Below are 21692 nucleotides of genomic sequence, written 5' to 3'. Positions count from 1 at the left end.
CTGAATTTCTACCTCTTACAATCTCCACCCCACGGCTGCCCCACGGTGCCCATCGCCGCCACCCATGCTTTTTAGAAGCATTGGAAGATACAATGATAGGTACTGGTGGCAACGGTCCCTCGAGGTGAAATTAAAATGCCTCCTAGGGAAATGAGTCATGGTTTTGTTAGTGACTTTTAAAAAATGCTCATTCAGAGGAAGAACTAAAAGCAAGACAGGGGAATGAGAAGAGGGAGAGGGAGAAAAATAAAATCTGAAGTATGCATGAAAGGTGTGGCTCTCGGTGCATGCATAACTGAGCTCTGCTGAAGCAGCTGATGCAAGAAGGGAATGGCCAAGGATGAGGGAAGCCTTTCATGCCCGGGCCACTGCTGTGTGCAGCCCTCTACCAAGAAGAGCAAGCACAGAGGGAGAGAGAAGCTCGGTTTTCATACAGAGGAGCATCCTGAAATTAGGTGTGGTACTTGCAAGACAGTTTCTTTAAAAGGCAGTCGTTTCCAGTAGACTGCAGTTTGAAACAGACTCTAAGTACATGTGAATAGGAATAAAGCTCCCTGGTTTATCAGAATAACAAGTATCTTTCATTGCAGCTCTAAGGAAAAAGAACTGAAGCGCTGACATGGAAGGAGCCATGTTTTTCCTATGGAGTTTTGGCAGGCTACCCTACCCCAGCAACATGGACTCCAAAGCAAAGGTTCATTACCTGCACAAAGGTGAGTGCTGCTTTCTGTAGGAGACACTCGGCATAACAGATTTCGGCATGCATTTCCTCTATGAAAAGAAACAAATAAAATCATATTAAGGAAAATCCCAGTGCACAGTAATTGCTCTGAGATGTTCAGAAAAGACTGGTAGATAAATGAGCCCAAGAGAAACGCAAAACCCTAGATTGCCCTGATGCTTCTGTAAAAGTGGAACGATGACCTCCGTTCTCAGTCTCTCCCCAAGATTTTCCCAGAATGTGCAAACTGGCCCAGGAGAGTCATCTTATGGTTCCACTCAAATGTGAGGGCAAGGAGTCGGGCCATTAGTGTCAGGGACCTGAACTCAGCTCGTAAGAGGAAACCAAAACTCAAAAGCATCAAAACCAAAACAGAAAACCGCTTATTTTTAATAGCAATATTCAAGCCTAACAGTTATAAAGATTGAAAAAACTAACTTACATTTGTGAATTCTAGCTTCTAAAATATGAAGGTACGATAATCATGGCAATGATCAGACACAATAGTAACCTGAAAACAGCCATTCCCTAGAGCTCCGTGAAAAAGAACTGTGCTGTGTGCACACGTCATGGCCCCTACACACAAAAGACATGTGAAAAGCGCACGAGCCAGGTTTTAGGCTATGTTGATGGCTGTGACACCGAGCACGGGAACAAAGCCCTGGAACGGGGGCTCTGTGCAGCATGTATATCCCGGGGGCCCGTGGAGCGCCTCAAACACTGGGTCTATCTTCCCAAACAAGACATTACACTTGCAGAGACTGGGGAGAAGCGGGGAATCTTTGCATTTTTGCATGAAAAACATCAGTCGATTCCTGTTTTATCCCTGAGATGCAAATGGGTATTTTATTTAAGTAAATGAGCTTGGGGTGTTCAACAGCCTGGGTTGGAGGAGAGGCTCTGCCAAGTACTCAGCGGTAGGACCTCAAGAAAGCTCCCCGGCCTCTCTCTGCTGGTCTCCTCGTTTGCACGGCCTGGCTACAAGGTCTCTACTGCAGAGCTCAGGAACCGGTGAGGTGCTGGGTGTGGAGCTCACCATTCCGAGAAGCACCTGATACATAAATAAAGCAGGACATTTTGTGTGCTGTAATGAAAAATAGGGTGTTTCTGTGCTAGTGGAAAAGCTGTTGAATTAAACTGGATAAGAACTACTGCTTTTATTTACACACCAGACCCCTGACCTCTGTCACACACATTATTTAAGTAATCCTACACACCACTGGTTTTCACAAATGGGTTCAATAGTGGAAAAGCTGTTGAATTAAACTGGATAAGAACTACCGCTTTTATTTACACAACAGACCCCTGACCTCTGTCACACACACACACTACACACCACTGGTTTTCACAAATGGGTTCAACGTCCTGCCATGCTCATATTCCACAGACTGAATTTACAAAAAAAGCAACTCTGCCGCTAAGATCCCCCACGAGCACCCATAAGGATGGGCCGCACTTGAGGAGTGATGGCCTGTGCACATCCCAGCAGCATCGACAGGGTCTCAGTCCTTCGAAACACCCCACCTCCACGTGTGCTTTTGGACTTTCCCGGTGTATTCAGTCGATAAAAACGGGCAACTTCTATTTGTAGAGTCACCTGACTATCCTCTCCCCCGTGTACACTTGTAACGAAGCGGGCATGGTTAGGAACTATTCACTTTGAAAGCCTGCTCAGTAACCCAGACGGTTGGCGTGGGGCAGGTGCCGCGGGGGAAGCTGCCGTTGGGCGAGGAAAGTGCAGACCACTTGCAGGTGTGCCTGTGGCTGAAGCACCAGGTGTAAAGGGAGGCGTGGCCACTGAGTCTGGAAATGTTAAGTCGAAGCTAAATTATGGACAACCCTGAATGTCAGAGTCGGGGCTCGATTCGGGGGAGTCCTCGCACAGGATCTGGGCAGAAGGGTGGCAGGGTCAGAGTTACGTTAAAGACAGACAAATCTATCAGCAGCTGAAGGATGTAAGCAGAAAGCAGAGATAAAAGGCAAGGACGTTTGAACTCTATGTACTATACGTACATATTCTTCACATTAAATCCCTCTCCCATCCTAAGCACTGCCTATAACTATGTGTTCCTCAAGGCAATTCAAAAGCCATCAGGGCAATATGCCAGCCACGAGAGAAGGACGGGTGTGTTCCATGTTAAACCCATGAAAAGTTTAATTAACTATATTTCCTCCTGCACCCAACCAGCCACTCAAGGATGTAAATGAAAATTACCAAGAGGAAAAACAAATCACACGCTAATGCTACAATGTTTTGACATGCTCCCTTGAACACAAAGTCTGTTTGGATTGCACTGGCAGCCAAATTCATTAGGAATAAATGCAACTTAATTTGTGAAAGTCTTATTTCTTCGATGTCTTAGTTCACTGAAGGAAATACCTTCATTTTGCATAGACATGCTAGCTAAGCATGCCTTTGGGTATAAAAGTCTAAGTAAGCCTATATTTCAGAATAGGCTATAGTCATAAGTTCACTTTATTTTTTTAACTTATGATTATTAATTTTTATTTTTTAGAGCAGTTTTACTAGTAGACTTCACAGCAAAACTGAGTGCATGGTACAGATTCCCCACATAACCTCTACCCCCACACATGCATAGTCTCTCCCACTATCAACAATCCTCCCCTCCCCAGGAATACATTTGTTACAATTGATGAATCTCCATTGGCATCATAATCACCCAAAGTCCATAGTTTACACAAGGCCTCACTCTTGGTGTTGCACATTCTCTATGTTTGGACAAACGTACAATGACATGTATTCACCAGTATGGTGTCTTACAGGGTGGCTCAGTGCCCTAAAAATCCTCCATGTTCTACCTATTCACGCCTCCACATGATCCCCCCGCAGCCACGGATCTTTTCACTCTCTCCGTAGTTTTGACTTTTACAGAATGTCATATACTTGGAGTCATACAGTATGTAGCCTTTTCTGATTGGTGTCTTCTGCTTAGTAATATGCATTTAAGGTTCTTCCATGTCTTCCCATGATTTCATAGCTCTTTCTTATTCTTAGTGCTAAATAATATTCCATTGTCTGGATGTTTATCTACTCACCTACAGAAAGACATCTTGGTTGCTTACAAGTTTGGGCATTTATGAATAAAGCTGCTATAAACATTCATTTGCAGGTTTTTGTATAGACATAAAGTTTCAGCTCTTTGAGGAAATATTAAGGAAAGTGACTGCTGGATTGTATGGCAAAAGTATGTTTAGTTTCACAAGAGACTGCCAAACTAGCTTCCAAAGTGGCTGAACCATTCTGCATTCCCATCAGCCATGAAGGAGAGTCCCCGAGGCTCCACATCCTCGCCAGCATTTCCTGTGGTCAGTGTTCCAGATTTTGGACATTCTAACAGGTGTGTAGCAGTGTCTCATTGTTGTTTATTTTTTAATATTTAGTAAAAAAGCATTCCAGATTTTCTAAAGTGCTATGTCCAAAGACATAATAAAAAGATCAGAACACAGAACCATCTATTTTCAACATCTCTAATGCAGGAACAATTCAACATTTCCCTTATCCATATACTAGAGGCCCGGTGCACAAAAATTTGTGCACTCGGGGGGGGGCAGGGGGGTCCCCCAGCCCAGCCTGTGCCCTCTCGCAGTCTGGGACCCCTCGGGAGATAACGACCTGCTGGCTTAGGCCTGCTCCCGGGTGGCAGAGGGCACGCCCAATCCCTAGGTGCAGCCCCTGGTCAGGCTCAGAGCAGGGCCGATTGGGGAGTTGAGGCACCGCCCCCTGTCATGCACAGAGCAGGGCGGATCGGGAGGTTGAGATGCCACCCTCAGTCACACTCAGGGTAGGGCCGATTGGGGGGTTGGGGCACCGCCCCCTGTCACACTCAAGGCAGGGTCGATGGGGAGGTTGCAGCGCCACCCCCTGTCACGCACAGAGCAGGGCCGATCAGGGGGTTGAGGAGCTCCCCCCTGTCACGCACAGAGCAGGGCGGATAGGGAGGTTGTGGCCCCGCCCCCTGTCACACACAGAGCTGCAGGGCGATCAGGGGGTTTGGGCGCTGCCCCCTGTCACGCTGATCCCGGTGCTGGGAGGCATATTACCCTTTTACTATATAGGATAGAGGCCTGGGGGCCGGCTGGTTTGCCCTGAAAGGTGTCCTGGATCAGGGTGGGGGTCCCCACTGGGGTGCCTGGCCAGCCTGGATGAGGGGATGATGGCTGTTTGCAGCTGGTCACACACTCTTCAGGGTGGGGGTCCCCACTGGGGTACCTGGCCAGTCTGGGTGAGGGGCTGAGGGCTGCTTTCAGGCTGGCGGTTGTTGACTGAAGCTCCCAACCGCTCCTTTTTTTTCCTCTTTTTTAATTTTATTCTGGGCCAGCTTTAGCTCTGGCTCTAGCTCTGAGGCTTCGTATCTGGTTTGTTTGCCGTTCTATAATCGAAACAATGTATAACTTCAGCTCTGAGATCCCAGCAGGCTGAAAGCTGGTTTCTGGGGTTTTGTTTAGCTTCTTATTTGCAACATAGTACATAGTTGCTTAGAGTTGCAACTCAGAGGCCGGCAAGTCAGGCGGGGAACGTTGGAGTCTGCAGTCACTGGAGCAAGCAAGCCTCATGTTCGCTTCCAGCTGCCTGGCTGCCGGCCGCCATCTTGGCTGACAGTTAATTTGCATAAGGATATGCTGATTAGCCAATGGGAAGGGTAGCGGTCGTACGCCAATTACCATGTTTCTCTTTTATTAGTGTAGATACTGACACTAAAAATACTGTTATTCTTCCCAAAACTAAGGTAAAAAAAAACAAAAAAAAAAACAACAACCCTCAAATGTCAGCCTTCATATTAAAAAAAAAAAAAAAAAAGGAAAGCTGAAGGCAACAGGCCAATGGAGAGAAACCAGACCATTTAAATTCCCACTGACCGACTTTAGTGGCCTTTAGGATTACTGGGGCCAATTTACATCAATGACCCAAAGATGGAAAATATGAAGCCATATTCTACCCAAAATCAAGGGGATAAAGAAAATTCTTATGGGTTCCTACAGGTTATTTTCTGGAGAAAAAGGTAGTGGGCTCCAGCTGCCTGGAGTGACACAGGAAATGCCGTTCTGTTCTGTAATGGTTTAAGGGTCGACATCATACCCTTTAGGAGCAAGTCCCATAGGCCTCTCCTGTAATCAGTGCCTAGCCTCACATCTTACAAATGTTCCCAAGTTCTTCAATGTTTACAACAGGTTGGTGATAATGTTCTTCTAACAAAATAAGACCTCACAATACAACACATTAAAAAACTGTGTCTGGCCCTGGCCATTTTGGCTCAGTGGATAGAGCATCAGCCCATGGACTAAAGGGTCCCAGGTTCGATTCCAGTCAAGGGCACGTACCTCAGTTGCAGGCTCAATTCCAGATCCTGGTCAGGGCATGTGTGGGAGGCAACCAATAGATGTGCCTCTCTCACATCCATGTTTCTCTCTATCTCCCCCTCACTCTCTCTAAAAATCAATGGAAAAATACTCTCAGGAGAGGATTAACAAAAAATAATAAAAATAAATAAAAAACTGTGCCTGACATACATGTGAAGACCAGGCATGACTCTGACAGAATAGTCTGGCCTTAATCAGCCACAGCCACTTCCACTATTGAAGTTACCTCTTCCAGGGAGTCAGTTTGACAATGACGACAGGTGCACAAATTCTCCTTGGATGCCAGAGCTTTACTCTAGGCTGGCCACAGCTGAAGAACATGATTTTCTCCTCTGCAGGACATCTGGGTGCTCTTTTCTTAGAAACAATTCTGACTAGAGTGTCACACTTATAAAATAGAGCTGATCAGGGACCTTCTACCCTCATCTCAGTGGGAACATAAAGGAATTGACAACAAAAACAGTCATTCCTTTCCCTCTCCAACTAATCAAAGTGCTATGGCCATTCCTGGATTCTCGACTATTTCCTAAATATCCACAAACCAAACATCGTCCATATTGTGAAACATAATCAATGTGTGTTTTTTAAGATATTGGAATTACTCCTTTTAACCTTGAAAACAATTTAATAGCTTGCAGAAAAATAGCAACTCGCATACATGGGTGGTAAAAATATAAACTGACCTAACTCTTTGGAGAAAACACAGGTAGCATCTATAAATATTAACAACTTTCAAATCCTAAGTCCCAGTCATTTCACTTTTAGGACTTTACCCTCTGAAACACTTACAAAAATGTATGAAGACATAGGTTCTAGAATTTTAGGGCATGCTCCAGCCGGGTGGCTCAGTTGACTGGAGCATCGTCCCATACACCTAAATGTAGCAGGTTTGGCACCAACAAAGATGGCAGTTAATTTGCATATGTAGGCAGGAAACGGCGGAGTGAAGCCTGAAGGTGGCTTTAAAGGCGGCTCCGGCTGGAGCAGTGATCAAAGCAGGTCCGGCCGGAGCAGCGAAGGCTTTGAAGGCGGCTCTGGCCAGAGCGAAGGCCTGGGTCCCCGGTGCTGAAGGAAAACCAGTGCAGGCAGCCAGGGGAACCTAAATATCCACAAACCAAACATCGTCCATATTGTGAAACATAATCAATGTGTGTTTTTTAAGATATTGGAATTACTCCTTTTAACCTTGAAAACAATTTAATAGCTTGCAGAAAAATAGCAACTCGCATACATGGGTGGTAAAAATATAAACTGACCTAACTCTTTGGAGAAAACACAGGTAGCATCTATAAATATTAACAACTTTCAAATCCTAAGTCCCAGTCATTTCACTTTTAGGACTTTACCCTCTGAAACACTTACAAAAATGTATGAAGACATAGGTTCTAGAATTTTAGGGCATGCTCCAGCCGGGTGGCTCAGTTGACTGGAGCATCGTCCCATACACCTAAATGTAGCAGGTTTGGTTCCCAGTCAGGGCACATACCCAGGTTTGGGTTTGATCCCTGTGGCATCTGATTGATGTTTCTCTCTCACATCAATGTTTCTCTGTCTCTCCCTCCCTCTCCCTTCCTCTCTCTCTCTAAAATAAATGAAAACATACGCTCGGGTGAGGATTTTTTAAAAAAATAATTTTAGGACAGCATCATTTGTAATAGTGAAAAAATAAAAACAATTCAACTGTAATTCAATAGATAAAACCAAGTAATTTACAGTACCCCATCCAGTGGAGTACTACATAACTATTAAACAGAATGAAATACAAGTTATATATACTGACATGGGAAAACATCAATATCCCAAAGAATAACATTGTAGAACAATATATACTGGTATATTATGTAATTCTATGCTTGCAAAAATGATTAATACTTGAACAACTACAAACACCCCACATCTACCTTGTGTATATTTATATATCTATATATATGTATATATATATGTAAATATATATATACATATCTCCTCTGCAGGACATCTGGGTGCTCTTTTCTTAGAAACAATTCTGACTAGAGTGTCACACTTATAAAATAGAGCTGATCAGGGACCTTCTACCCTCATCTCAGTGGGAACATAAAGGAATTGACAACAAAAACAGTCATTCCTTTCCCTCTCCAACTAATCAAAGTGCTATGGCCATTCCTGGATTCTCGACTATTTCCTAAATATCCACAAACCAAACATCGTCCATATTGTGAAACATAATCTCCTATCTAATAATAGACAAACAGGGTAATTGACCATACCTTCGCTACGCTTCCCATTGGCTAATCAGTGAGATATGCAAATTAACCACCAACAAAGATGGCAGTTAATTTGCATATGTAGGCAGGAAACGGCGGAGTGAAGCCTGAAGGTGGCTTTAAAGGCGGCTCCGGCTGGAGCAGTGATCAAAGCAGGTCCGGCCGGAGCAGCGAAGGCTTTGAAGGCGGCTCTGGCCAGAGCGAAGGCCTGGGTCCCCGGTGCTGAAGGAAAACCAGTGCAGGCAGCCAGGGGAAGGGAAGGCCTGTTGCACGAATCTTTTCATGCAACAGGCCTCTAATATATATATTAGATTCTGTATATATATATACATACAGAAAAGTCTGCAAGGCTTCAAAACCAACTCCTACCAGTAGTTACTTCTGGAAGGTATGATAGGGAAGAGAAAAAGACATTCCATCTACTTTATATGATATATTTAAGTATTGGCTCTTATGAGGAGCATGATCCTGTTTTGATTTTTCAAAGGAAGGAAAAAATATAATCTTTTAAATGACTCTTACCTTCGGTCATCTGTTCCAATGATCCTCTAGAAAGAAGACTTGAGAAAGATTCTACAACCGTGCTTTTTTTCCTATATCTGCATAGAGTAAGCAGGAGGGAAGGAAAGAGGAAGAAGTAACAAGAAATTAGCCCGAGCTCATTTTCACTCGACATTCACTTCAGTCACAATCACACCAGAGAGTCATGAAGGCAGGCAGAGCTCAACACTACCGTCCCCAGGGCAGAGACCACCCTGGGCAGCACTGCAGCCCCACCTCCCAGCACTGGGCTGGCATGCGGGGGTGCTCAACCCCTGCTCGCTGAACACGTGAGTGGACAGACCCGCACAAAACAGTGACCCCAACCTGCCAAGCACCCCCCTAGATCTGTGGCTGAACTCAGCATTTCTGTGGTAAGACTCACCACAGATAAAGAATGAACTTAAGACCGCAATATTTGAAAGCTCTCTCTTCATGTGTGGGGCCACAAAATTAGGTGAGTATGTAATTCCACCAGGGTTAAAATTCGCCAATGCTAGCTAACAGCTTTTGCCAGGGTCTTCCTATGGACACAGAGCAAAGATTAAAATAAAATTGGAAACCCATCTCATTTTCACCAACCAAAGTGTTCAACTACATTCTTTGTAAGCAAATAAAACATTCCTTTCTGAATTGGCAGCATCCCCTACAAAGAGAAGAATGTGCCTTGCTTGGCCTGGTTCGGGTTGCGGTAAGTAAACTCACCACAGGGAGACCCTGGAGCTGCTTGCTGCTAACCCCACTGAAATCTCAGCCCTGCTGGGCACTTCAAGTTACCACAAATGCCCCTCGTTTGGACACATGAGAAGCGTACTCTAATTCCTCATAGGGATTTTGGTCTCTATTACATAAAACTACATGAGGCCAAGAAAGCTTTGGAGCTCAAGTCCTTTTCTTACAACGGTGGCCAACTTCCAATAGCTCTCAGTCAGGCAAACCGCATTCATTTAATCACACAGACATATAGGTTTATAGTCATATCTCAAGCATGTAATTACTGAGTTCATACTTTTGGCAGGTTTGCAAGGCGTCCCTCATGGCAGAAATGCCATTTTGGATGTCCTGTTGCTCGAAGGTCATGATGGCCTGCAATACCACAATGGTACTGTAGCCCAAGGCATGGTACATGCTGTCCTTAGCCCTGGGGGCAACACAGGGAAATAGCACATTTCAATTCAAACTGGAAAGCATTGAGGTCTAGTCTGATAGTCATCATGAGAAATCCTAATACATGCATGTCTTGACTTTCACAGTGATAATCTTTACTCCTTTGCCACAGTCCCTGAAAGCATAGGAACTATAAAAGACGGGCCCTAAAACACTCCCGTATCAAGGATTTAACAATTTAAGCTCACACAGGCAGCACAGAACACTGCAGGCTGAAAGAAAGAGTCAAGATGCTTTTCCCTGTTTCAGCACAAGGGGGCAGCCTGCGGGTTCATTTCCTAGAAAACATTTCAAAGCAAACCGCTTTTCGCCAGTTGAACCAGGGGCAGTGTGCTGCCTTTAGCTCTGATATCAGTGCTACAATAAAAGCCACTAGGAATATATTTTGTGACGGATTCTGATATTTTTTGAAAGATAAAGACTCATTAAAAATTGCCCCCTCTCTGCCCTAACCGGTTTGGATCAGTGGATAGAGCCTTGGCCTGCGGATTGAAGGGTCCCAGGTTCAATTCCCGTCAAGGGCATGTACCTTGGTTGTGGGCACATACCCAGTAGGGAGTGTGCAGGAGGCAGCTGAATCAATGTTTCTCTCTTACTGATGTTTCCAACTCTCTATCCCTCTCCCTTCCTCTCTGTAAAAAAATCAATTAAAAATATATTTTTAAAAAAATTGTCCCCTCTCTGCCCTAGCTGGTTTTGCTCAGTGGATAGAGCATCAGCCTGAGGATCAAAGGATCCCGGGTTTGATTCTGGCCAAGGGTATATACCTTGGTTGCAGGCTTCTCCCTGCCTCAGGCCCTGGTCAGGGCTTGTGTAGGAGGCAGCCAATCAATGTGTTTCTCTCACACCAATGTTTCTCTCTGTCTTTCCCTCTTTCTTCCCTGAAAAATCAATGGAAAAATATCCTCGAATGAAGAATAACAAAACAAAAAAAAATTGTCCCCTTTCCTCTCCCAGCAAGAGGCAACATTTTTGCAATAAAGTTAGGTAGGCTGACAAAAGCGCATTTTAAACTCCATCTCTAACCTAATCCCATTATCTGAGATTCCTGATTAAAGCTCTTGATAATTCACATTACCAGTGAGAATCACTTAGATTCTTAGGAAGGTCAACTAGTCCTGATGTATGGCAGACACCCCAGATTCTCAGGCTGTGAAAAAACCTCACCATCACTTTTCTTAAAACTTCTTAAATTACGTTAATTACTTATAAGATGTAAAATGTCAATGCACGATTCTGGTTTTAATTCAAATATTATCACAACAGCCTGCTGCTGTGCAAAACAAGTGCAAGCCACTTTATTCTCTTCCCCCACGGACATAGACTAAACATCCTTCGGTAATTTGCAGCTTGTCCTGAACAGTGAGGGCACTGGTTGTTCAAAAGGACCACAAGGAATAAGAGCAGCCCAAAGTTAATCAGTAACTGGGGTTTTAGACCTCATATTTAAACCGAAAGGTCCTCCAAGAGGAAAAAAAGTATTCAAGTAGGAAAAATAAGATCAGAGAATCTATAGCTCCATTAAATACAATACTAAATCATTTCTTTTCATTCCATATTATGTCCACCTGATTTCAGTGGCAAAGGAAAAAAAGGAGACGTGTTTTACTGAAAAAGAAGGAGACGGGCAGGCAGGCTGAGAGAGGAGAGACAAAGAAAAAAATACATACAGAGAAAAGACAGGGAAAGGTAGAGACACAAGATAGAGAGATGGAGAAGTCATTGGGCGAAAAGGTAGGAGAAAGGCAAGGTAGAGGATGCGAGACAAGCAATGGAGACAGCACTGGACAATTTCTATAGGCTACAGGCTTCACCATCTATCTATAATAATAAAAGCATAATATACTAATTCCGGAAAGCTGAATGACCTTCCAGATGTCCTTCTGGATGACCTTCTGGATAAAGCCGGGGCTGCGAGGGCCAAGCCTCTTGCACAAATTTCATGCACCAGGCCTCTAGCTTTAACATATATTCCTAACCTCTGAAATGCTAATTGATCAAGATCATCTAAATCTGAATAGAACTGCCTTCGCAGTTTCTCAGTAGGTAAATCCATTTCTAAGATTCAAGGTCAAGGACAAGAATCACATCACCGCCCTGACCGGTTTGGCTCAGTGGATAGAGCGTCGGCCTGCAGACTGAAGGGTCCCAGGTTCGATTCTGGTCAGGGGCATGTGCCTGGGTTGCGGGCACATCCCCAGTGGGGGGCATGCAGGAGGCAGCTGATCGATGTTTCTCTCTCATCGATGTTTCTGATTCTCTGTCCCTCTCCCTTCCTCTCTGTAAAAAAATCAATAAAATATATTAAAAAAAAAAAAAAAGAATCACATCACCCTACTGATGGCTCAAAAGAATAAGATTCCCACTTTTGTGCCCAGCTAAGCTTCTAGAAAATTATGAGGTCTAAGCTTAACCCAAGGAAGTGACTGTGTCTGAAGAAACAATGTGAGAGTAAGCATTCCTGTCAAGCTATAGTTACACCACGGGGCTGGGGACTGTGGTCAAAGTGAGGCCTAATAAGAAGGCTGAGCACAGAGGGGAAAAATTAACAGGAACTATTAACTGAAATTAAGTTGTTTAACCTAAGTTTATCACATAAGCAGGGAGTCCCGATAATATTTATATCATTTTAAATGTTAGCACTTGAGATAAGCATTTCTAGTTCTTCCCTTTCCCAATTCAAAGGAACCTCTTCTCAATTATATTTAAGGTTAAGAGGAACATCCGTAAAAATAGTTCACTGACGAAAGCAAAATGGAGCTCTACAAAACTACATAAATGACACTATTTAAACAAATATAGAAATTAAAGGATGAGAAAAAATCAGAAATTTTCTACTGAATAAAGTTGAAAAGACAGATTTCTTAACTGGATATTAAGAGGTCTCAAATATTTAGGTGGAAACACAAATAAATTAACTGACAAGTATGGCATAAAAGACATGAATGTTATCAAAAACATGTGAAAAAATATATTTTACCTAAAAGAAATAAAGTTAATTACCATGGTTGAAGCAATTCTAAGGCATCTTTAAATTTGTTATTCAGAAATAATTTCAGTGCCATTTCACATTCTTCCAGGCCATTCTTGAGATCCACCTTGGTTGATGATGACCTAAAGATCAAGAAAAATATATATGTAATTTCTATAGTTTTTACTATTAGCAAGTTGTCTCAGGGAGTGTGTGTGTGTGTGTGTGTGTACACACATACTTTGCATACAGATAGGCTAAAAATTCTAACTCTGCCACTTACTAGCAGTGTCTTGAACCTCTGGGAGCTGACTTTCTCATCTGTAAAATGGGACACCACACCCTACTTCATGGGGCCATTGTGAGGATGGAGTTTATGACAAATATGGCTCATTGCGGGCAGTGAATAAATGATAGTTTCCCCCCCCCCCCCCCCCCCATCACTCCACCACAAGTAGAGGAACTGCCTTTTTTCATGGGAGAGGCCAAGGTTATTTGTTTTCGTTTGGCTATATAAAGGGGAGAAATGTGCTTCAGTGGAAAACTGAATTGTCTAAGGGAGACCCCTCCTAGTTACTTGCTTTCGATTTTATGGTAGTTTTCTTACAACTCTGTGAGTTGTAAGTAACTGATAGCAATGCAAACTATTTGTTGTTTATAGACATATCAATTTAGTCCCAGCCAGTAGAGGTTCAACTGACTTCCCTCCAGTGTAAAAGAAGCTAGTTGTTCTTGAATTTACACATTCATTTCAACACTTTTCAGTCCATATAAATTTGTGCTGTCTTCATTTCTCCTTTGAATCTGCTATAACATCTGCCTAGTTCCTTCATTGATTAATGAGTTAAGTAAAGTCTTTCAAACGTGGTGATTTCTATATCTCTATGAGAGTCATGATTATATATTATTTGGAAATTATCTGTTAATTAATTATTGATAGAAATATTTCGGTAAGCAAATGAGTAGGACAATTTATTTCAAAGTACTTCATGTTGAATTTCCATGCCTCCAACCTCTCCAAATTCATTCTTTCAAGCATGAAAACAAAATCTTACCAGTTACTCATCTACCAAAAATGGGTTCTGAAGGTTCTACAGGAAACGGTCCTTTGCCTCTAAAACTTCTCATGGCTGGTTCCTTCCTGTTATTCAGATCTTAGCTCAAGAAGCATCAACTCAGAACTGCCTCAGTGACCCCACCCATACTGTCTCACTGTTTTTTCACTCTACACCACTCATTACCATCCCCCGTGTCCCATGCAGCATTTTGGACATGTTTGTCTTTGTCTATCTTCCTGCCCTAGAACACAAATGCAAGGAGGTTGTTCTAGTCACTGCTGTGCCACCAGCATCTTCAGTGAGATCTAGAACATAGCACATACTCATTCAATATTGTTGAGCTGGTGGCTGGGTGGGTGGTTAGGTAAAGCTGATCTGGGTAGGAACACAGAATTCCTCATGCCTAGAGCTTGAAGGTGGTGCCGAAATGAGACAAGTTCTTGGTGGAGGGGTAGCTGAAGAGCTGAAAATTTGTGATGGTTAATTTTATGTGTCAACTTGACTGGACAAAAGGGATGTCCAGACAGCTGGTAAGACACTATTTCTGGATGTGTCTGTGAAGGGTGTTTCTAGAAGAGACTAGCTGTTGAATTGGTGAACTGAGTAAAGCAGATGGCCCTCCCCAGTGTGGGTGGGCATCACCCAATCCACTTTATCCAGTTGTCCATCGATGGATTGCTTCTATATCTTGGCTATTGTAAATAATGCTGCAGTGAACATAGGGGTGCATATATCTTTTCATATTAGTGTTTTGGATTTTTTTGGATAAATACCTAGAAGTGGGAATGCTGAGTCATATGTTAGTCCTATTTTTAATTTTTTGAGGTAACTCCATACTGCTTTCCACTGTGGCTGCACCCGTCTGCATTCCCACCAGCAGTGCATGAGGGTTCGCTTTTCTCAACATCCTCCCCAACACTTGTTGTTTGTTGATTTATTGATGATAACCATTCTGTCAGGTGTGAAGTGATATTTCATTGTGGCTTTTTTTTCCTTTATTTATTGATTAAGGTATTACATATGTGTCCTTATCCCCCTATTGCCCACCCACCCCCGCTCATGCCCTCACCCCCCTGGTGTCTGTGTCCATTGGTTATGTTTTTGTCTGTGTCCATTGGTTATGTTTATATGCATGCATACAAGTCCTATGGTTGATCTCTCCCCCTTACTCCCACCCTCCCCTACCTTCCCTCTGAGGTTTGAGCATCTGATCGATGCTTCTCTGTCTCTGGATCTATTTTTGTTCATCAGTTTTTGTTGTTCATTATAGTCCACAAATGAGTGAGATCATGTGATATTTATCTTTCTCTGACTGACTTATTTCGCTTAGCATAATGCTTTCCAGGACCATCCATGCTGTTGCAAATGGTAGGAGTTCCTTTCATTGTGGCTTTAATTTGCATTTCTCTGATGATTAATGACATAGAGCATCTTTTCATATGTCTATTCACCATCTGTATGTCCTCTTTGGAGACATGTCTATTTAGATCCTCTGCCTGTTTTTTAATTGGATTGTTTGTTTTTGGGTATTATGTTATATCAGTTTCTTACATATTTGGATATTAAGCACCATTAGATGTATCGTTGGTGAATATCTTCTCCCATTCAGTAGGTAGTCTTTCGGCTTGTTGATTGTTTCCTTTGTTGTGCAAAAACCCTTTAAGTTTGATTTAGTCCCACATTTGTTTATATTTCCTTTTGTTTCCTTTGCTTAAGGAGACATATCCAAAAAAAATATTACTAAGAGCCATGCCAGATATTTTACTGTCTATGTTTTCTTCTAGGAGTTTTATGGTTTTGGGTCTTACATTTAAATTTAAGTCTTTAATCCACTTTGAGTTTATTCTTGCAGTATATCGTGTAAGAAAGTAGTCGTTTACTTCTTTTTTTTTTTTTTACATGAAACCATCCAGTTTTTCCAACATCATTTATTGAAGAGGCTGTCTTTACCCCATTGCATATTCTTCCCTTCTTTTTCATAGATTAATTGACCACATAGGCGTGGGTTTATTTCTGGATTCTCCATTCTGTTCCATTAATCTATGTGTCTGTTTTTATGCCAATACCATGCTGTTTTAATTACTATAGGATACTTTGATATCAGCATGAAACCTCCACCTCTGTTCTTCTTTCTCCAGATGGCTTTGGCTTTACCAGCACTTCTGTCTGGGAGAAAGCTGCCCCTCCAGTTCTTGGCACTTTCGAGCTGCTGGAGCTCAGAGCAAAGGAGTCCATCAGTGAGTAAGGCCCCGCACAGACCCTTTATGAGGAAAGCCTGGGATCCCAGCTACTTTTCATCTTATCAGGATGCACAAAATCCCTGCTGATTTTCACAGCCAGAAGTTGTGGGGACTCCTCTTCCCAGGCTGGAGAGTCCAGTGTGGGTCTGAAACCCCTCGCTCCTTAGGGGGAACCTCAACAACCGACATAGCCCCACTGATTCTTAACCGCCACACCTGGGTGTGGAACCAGACTGTTTTGTGTCCAGCCCTCCTACTGGCTTCAACTTGGCTTCTTTATATCCTGTTTATGAGTTCTGTTAGGCCAGTCTTCAGGTGGTTCTCAAGGGTGTTGTTCTATAATTTAGTTGTAATTTTGATGTGTTTGCAGGAGAAAGCAAGTGCAGCATTTAACTACTCCGCCATCCTGACCGAACTTCCTTTATATGTCTCTAACCTCTTCTTTTCTGACCCCTTTTCAACTCAGAAACACAAATCTTATTTCTACTTAATGGTAACCAAGCAAAAAAAGGTAACTTTCCTTCACTCTTGTTTTCTCTCTTAACACCATACCCTTTATTTAGTACTGCTTTTGGTAATTTTTTTAGTATTTTATTACAGCTTTCAAACTCAGCATTATAAATGTGTTGAAAATTTAGACCACTATTAACTTTTCAGTATTATCAACTGTGCTGTACTAAATTTCCTTAATCATTTATCCCTATATATTAATTTTTTAGGATAAATTCCTATAAATTTTGCTCAGTCAAATAATGTGTACATTTTTGAAACTTGTCTTTAAAAAAATTTTTTTTATTGATTTCATAGAGGAAGGGAGAGGGAGAGAGAGATAGAAACATTAGTGATGAGAGAGAATAGATTGGCTGACTTCTACATTCCTCCTACCTGGGATCAAAGCTGCAACCTGGGCATGTGCCCTGACCGGGTATCAAACTGTGACCTTCTGGTCCAGCTTTAACAGAGTTGCCTTAATAACTGATAAAGGAATAACCTACATGTTAAAAAGAAACAACTAGTTAATTCCAGAATAGGCAGGAAAGGAACAGAACTTAGCAATTAAATTTGATATTATATAAAATACTTAAGGAAAAGAAAAAATGTCATGATTAACTAAGTTTTAAAAAGCAGAATACTAAACAATATATTTAATATAATCCCAATTAAGCAAAAACAAAAGTTAGTATCTTTATATACAAGGGGGAAAAGAAAGAATATACATCTAAAAAATTGTTGTGGTAGTTATGGTGATAGTAGTACATATTTTATTCTTTATGATTTTTCTATATTTCCTGAATTTTCTATAATGAACATTTTTTTAAATGCACTTTTAAGCCAAGATTACAAGAAGAATATTATTAGAAAAATAATCATAATATAATACTGACTGAAAACTCTTTGGTTATATCCATTTCAAGAAACACATGCCCAGGGAAAAGACTGGAATGAAAGACACCAAAATTCTAACAGTCTGTATTAAAGCCATAATGACAATTTATGTTTCCCCTTCCTCCATTTTCCCTGATGCCTGGCAATGTGGTAATATTATTTTATTTAAAAATTAATGGTTTGCCCTAGCTGGTTTGGCTCAGTGGATATAGCGTCGGCCTGCAGACTGAAGGGTCCCAGGTTCGATTCGGTCAAGGGCACATGCCCGGGTTGCAGGCTCGATCCCCAGTAGGGGGTGTGCAGGAGGCAGCCAATCAATCAATCCCTCTCATCATTGATGTTTCCATCTCTTTCTCCCTCTCCCTTTCTCTCTGAAATTAATAAAAAAATATATATTTTTAAAAATTAATGGTTTAAAAAATTTGAGGTAACAAAGACACAAAGGGAACTGTGCCGCAGAAGTTTTAATTTCGTTTTGTTCCTGCTTTTATGTAACAGTGACACCTAGTCACTGAGTCCCTTAGCCTCCTTCCCTAATTTGTAAAATGGGCCCTCTACCTGCCTGGGCCTCTCCTCTCCCCACAGATCAATAAAACACAGAGCCTGTTCTGACATCAGCATTGCAGTTCACTGAAGGGTAGGACTGGTCCCCCCAGGAATGCTCACACCCTTTCTGACCTGCTCGCCTTGGATGGTCGGTGCTGTCCGGAGGCCTGTTTTGCATCCAGTGATGCCAACTGAGGTCTGCTTGTTGCCATATCTGTGCGAAAAGGCCTGTTAATAAAGAAGACAGAGTGAGGTGTCTTACAGGAAACGTTCACATAAACTTCAGTACACACACAAGTCCTTCAATTATTTACTGCATCTCACCTCCATTTCTTTTTTTTAAGATTTTTTAAATTGATTTTTGGAGAGAGAGGAAGGGAGAGGGAGAGAGAAACATTGGTGTGAGAGAGAAACATGGATCGGCTGCTTCCTGTACACCCCCTACTGGGGATCCAGCCAGCAACCTTTCAGGGCCACGCCCAACCAACTGAGTAACATCAGCCGGGGCATCTACATTTCTTAGCAATTTAGAAAAACTGTTCAGTTACATGGTGAACATTCCTGAAATATAGCACCAATAAAATAAACTTATTTTTCTTTTATTCTAGTGCGCACACACACACACACACACACACACAAAAAGAACTGAAATCATCCCCCACAGCTCTCCATCCACACACAGCATTGTATCTTGTATATATCCTTGCATATCTTTTCCCAAGTAAATCTACACATATATTTTTATATTTTACTAGAGGTCCAGTGCACGAATTCATGCATGGGTGGGGTTCCTCGGCCTGGCCAACGATCAGGGCCAATAGAGGCTGATCGGGGCCAGCTGGCCAGAGGGAGGGACCGCGGGAGGTTGGCTGGCCAGGGAAGGTTGGCTGTGGGAGCACACTGACCACCAGGAGCAGCTCCTGCGTTGAGCATCTGCCCCCTGGTGGTCAGTGCACATCATAGCGACCAGTCGTAACAGTCGCTTAGGCTTTTATATATATAGATTAAAATGGAATATTATAGTAGAGGAGAAAAAAGTTTTCTTTGACCCTCTTAGGGTCCCTGGTTGGGTCTGAAAAGTAAAGTTACAAAGACAGGTTAACAAGAGAAAAGCATATAAATTTTATTGAATTTTTGCATGTACATGGGAGCCTTCACAAGAGAATGAAGCCTCAAAGAAGTGAACAATAGGAAGCTTTTATACCTGTTAGACAAAGAAACAATAAGTTTGTGAATAACTGACAAGACAAGGAATTGGGCTAGGAGTAGTAAATGGTGAAGAAGTAACTAGGAATATAAGGATTGCTTTAATAAGGTTTGTCTGCAGATTCTATGGGCTGATAGGTATCTGTCTCTAGTAAAAGAATTTATTCCCTGCCTTTATGCAGAAAAGGGAGAGCTTTTACTGCTTTTACTGCTTCTTAATTTGTTTCCCACATGGACAGGCAATTATCCCAACACCAATGAATAACTCATCCTTCAGCTACTCCTTAGCTTGGAAATAAGACAAAAGAAAAACCAATGTCCTTTCAGTGTCATGTTGGAGCACTAACAGGCCCACCCAAAGATATACCTTTGTTTGATTTGCTAATGACTATTGATTGAGGCCTATACTCTGTAAAATTATATGTTAACTTGTAGATTTTTTTCTGGCAAATACCCAATTAATTAGTCTGGTAAGGTTATGGTTTTATTGCCTTGTAAGATATTAACCAGTTTTAAATATAGCAAATCTTATTCCAACATTCTTTCTTCCATTCCCCAAATATTTTTGGAACCAGTTTTACCATCTTGCTGATTGATAAATAAATCTTTGACATTTGTTCATTGTGTAATTTTTACACGATGACATACTGAATAACACTGCAACTCTGTAACACAGGGCAAGTTTCCATATGTACACACGTCTGTTTCCAGGCATTCTTGTTCCACCCATGTATCTGCCTCTCTCTGCACTTTTCACTATCATGGCTTTCTTTATATGCCAAAGGAGCAAGCCCTCTACTTTATTAAATGTTCTTTTTCCAGGGGGTGGAGAGGGGACTGCTATTATTTTACCTTCAAACTTAGTTATAAATTTTAGAATAAGTTATTATAGAGTTACCAAAAAAAGTCCTGTCATGGTGTTTCCTGGGACTTCCTTACATTTCTAGCAAACTTTACAGAGAACTGCTATCTTTACAATATTATGCTTTCACATCTATACACATTTATTCAAGTCTTATTTCCTTCAATAAAGGTTTTTAATATCTGAAACACTGCAGTGGAGTACATGCATCCTTGCAAAAAAAGCCATGCTAAACGTTCCTTAAATTGCTTCAGGTTTAGGATCTGTTCCGCCAAAGTAAGTACAGTTATTAAACATTTAAATAGAAAGACTTGTCTGTTCCACCCCTGAGCATAACCAAGATGTTATACTGAGATGTTAGAAGAAACGTATTTTTAGCCAGTGAAAAATGTTATTTGGTTGACAGGTGCTAAAGAAAACATCATATTTCAATTACTGTTATGAGTGTGTTGGAAAATACATCCTCATTTTGCCCTGTATTTACTGCTCTAATTTATTTAAGTTTCTAAAAAAGCTTTATTGAGATATAATTCACAGACCACACAATTTACCCATTTAAAGCATACAATCAATGGTTTTTAGTATACTCATATTGATAGCAGTGTACAACTATCACCACAATCTAATTTTTAAAGTATTTTGTCACCCAAAAGAAACCTTGTATTCATCCATTAGCAGTCATTCCCCATAGTCCTTTGTATCTACACATTTGCTATAACTGGCTTTTTTCACTTAGCATAATGTTTTCAAGCTTCATCCATGTTACTGCATGTATCAGTACTTCATTCTTTTTAATGGCCAAATAATATTTCATTGTATGAATATAATACATTTTGTTTATTGTTTCATTTGTTGGTGGATATATGAGTTACCAAAAAAAGTCCTGACATGGTGATTCTGCATCCCTACCAGTAATGTATGAGATTCCCAATCTCTCCATATCTTGGCCAACACTTGTTATTGTCCATCTTCGTGTGGGTAATGTTATCTCATTATGGTTTTGCCTTTCATTTGCCTAAGGACTAATGATATTGAGCATCTGTTTAGGTACTTATTGGCCATTTGTGTATCTTCTTTGGAGAAATGGCTATGCAGGTTCTTTGGCCATTTGTTACTTGGGTTATTTGTCTTTTTATTTTTGTGTTTTATACTACTCTAATTTTTAATCATGAGGTAGAACTATTTTCAAATGAAATACTTACAGCTGTCTTTGTTTATACTTTTTCTCTCATTCAAGTCATAATTAGCAGAATCAATTCAAAATTAATTTCCCTAATAAATTCAACGCAATGTGCTATGTTCCTGCACAATAAAAAGCTAGCTCGTTTTGAAAAGCAAAAAATGAAGTAAAAATTTCAAAAATTATTAAAAGA

At 41.5% G+C, this 21692-nt stretch overlaps 1 protein-coding gene across 1 annotated transcript in view; it reads right to left on the bottom strand.

Annotated features, from left to right (window-relative positions):
- Nucleotides 1–18475, bottom strand: part of TTC39B (tetratricopeptide repeat domain 39B) — a 58421-nt gene extending 39946 nt beyond the window's left edge. The window contains exons 1-5 of the mRNA XM_014542363.1: nt 18384–18475; nt 13054–13164; nt 9893–10024; nt 8866–8942; nt 704–771 (exon numbers count right to left, since the gene is read on the bottom strand). Of these exons, the coding sequence (XP_014397849.1) occupies nt 704–771; nt 8866–8942; nt 9893–10024; nt 13054–13164; nt 18384–18463 (468 nt within the window). The 5' untranslated portion in view covers nt 18464–18475. The remainder of the gene's footprint in view (nt 1–703; nt 772–8865; nt 8943–9892; nt 10025–13053; nt 13165–18383) is intronic.
- Nucleotides 18476–21692: the final 3217 nt, after the last annotated feature.

This window comes from Myotis brandtii, unplaced genomic scaffold, assembly GCF_000412655.1.
Source record: "Myotis brandtii unplaced genomic scaffold, ASM41265v1 scaffold30, whole genome shotgun sequence".
Lineage (NCBI taxonomy): Eukaryota > Metazoa > Chordata > Mammalia > Chiroptera > Vespertilionidae > Myotis > Myotis brandtii.
This window is presented reverse-complemented; position numbering and strand designations above follow the sequence as displayed.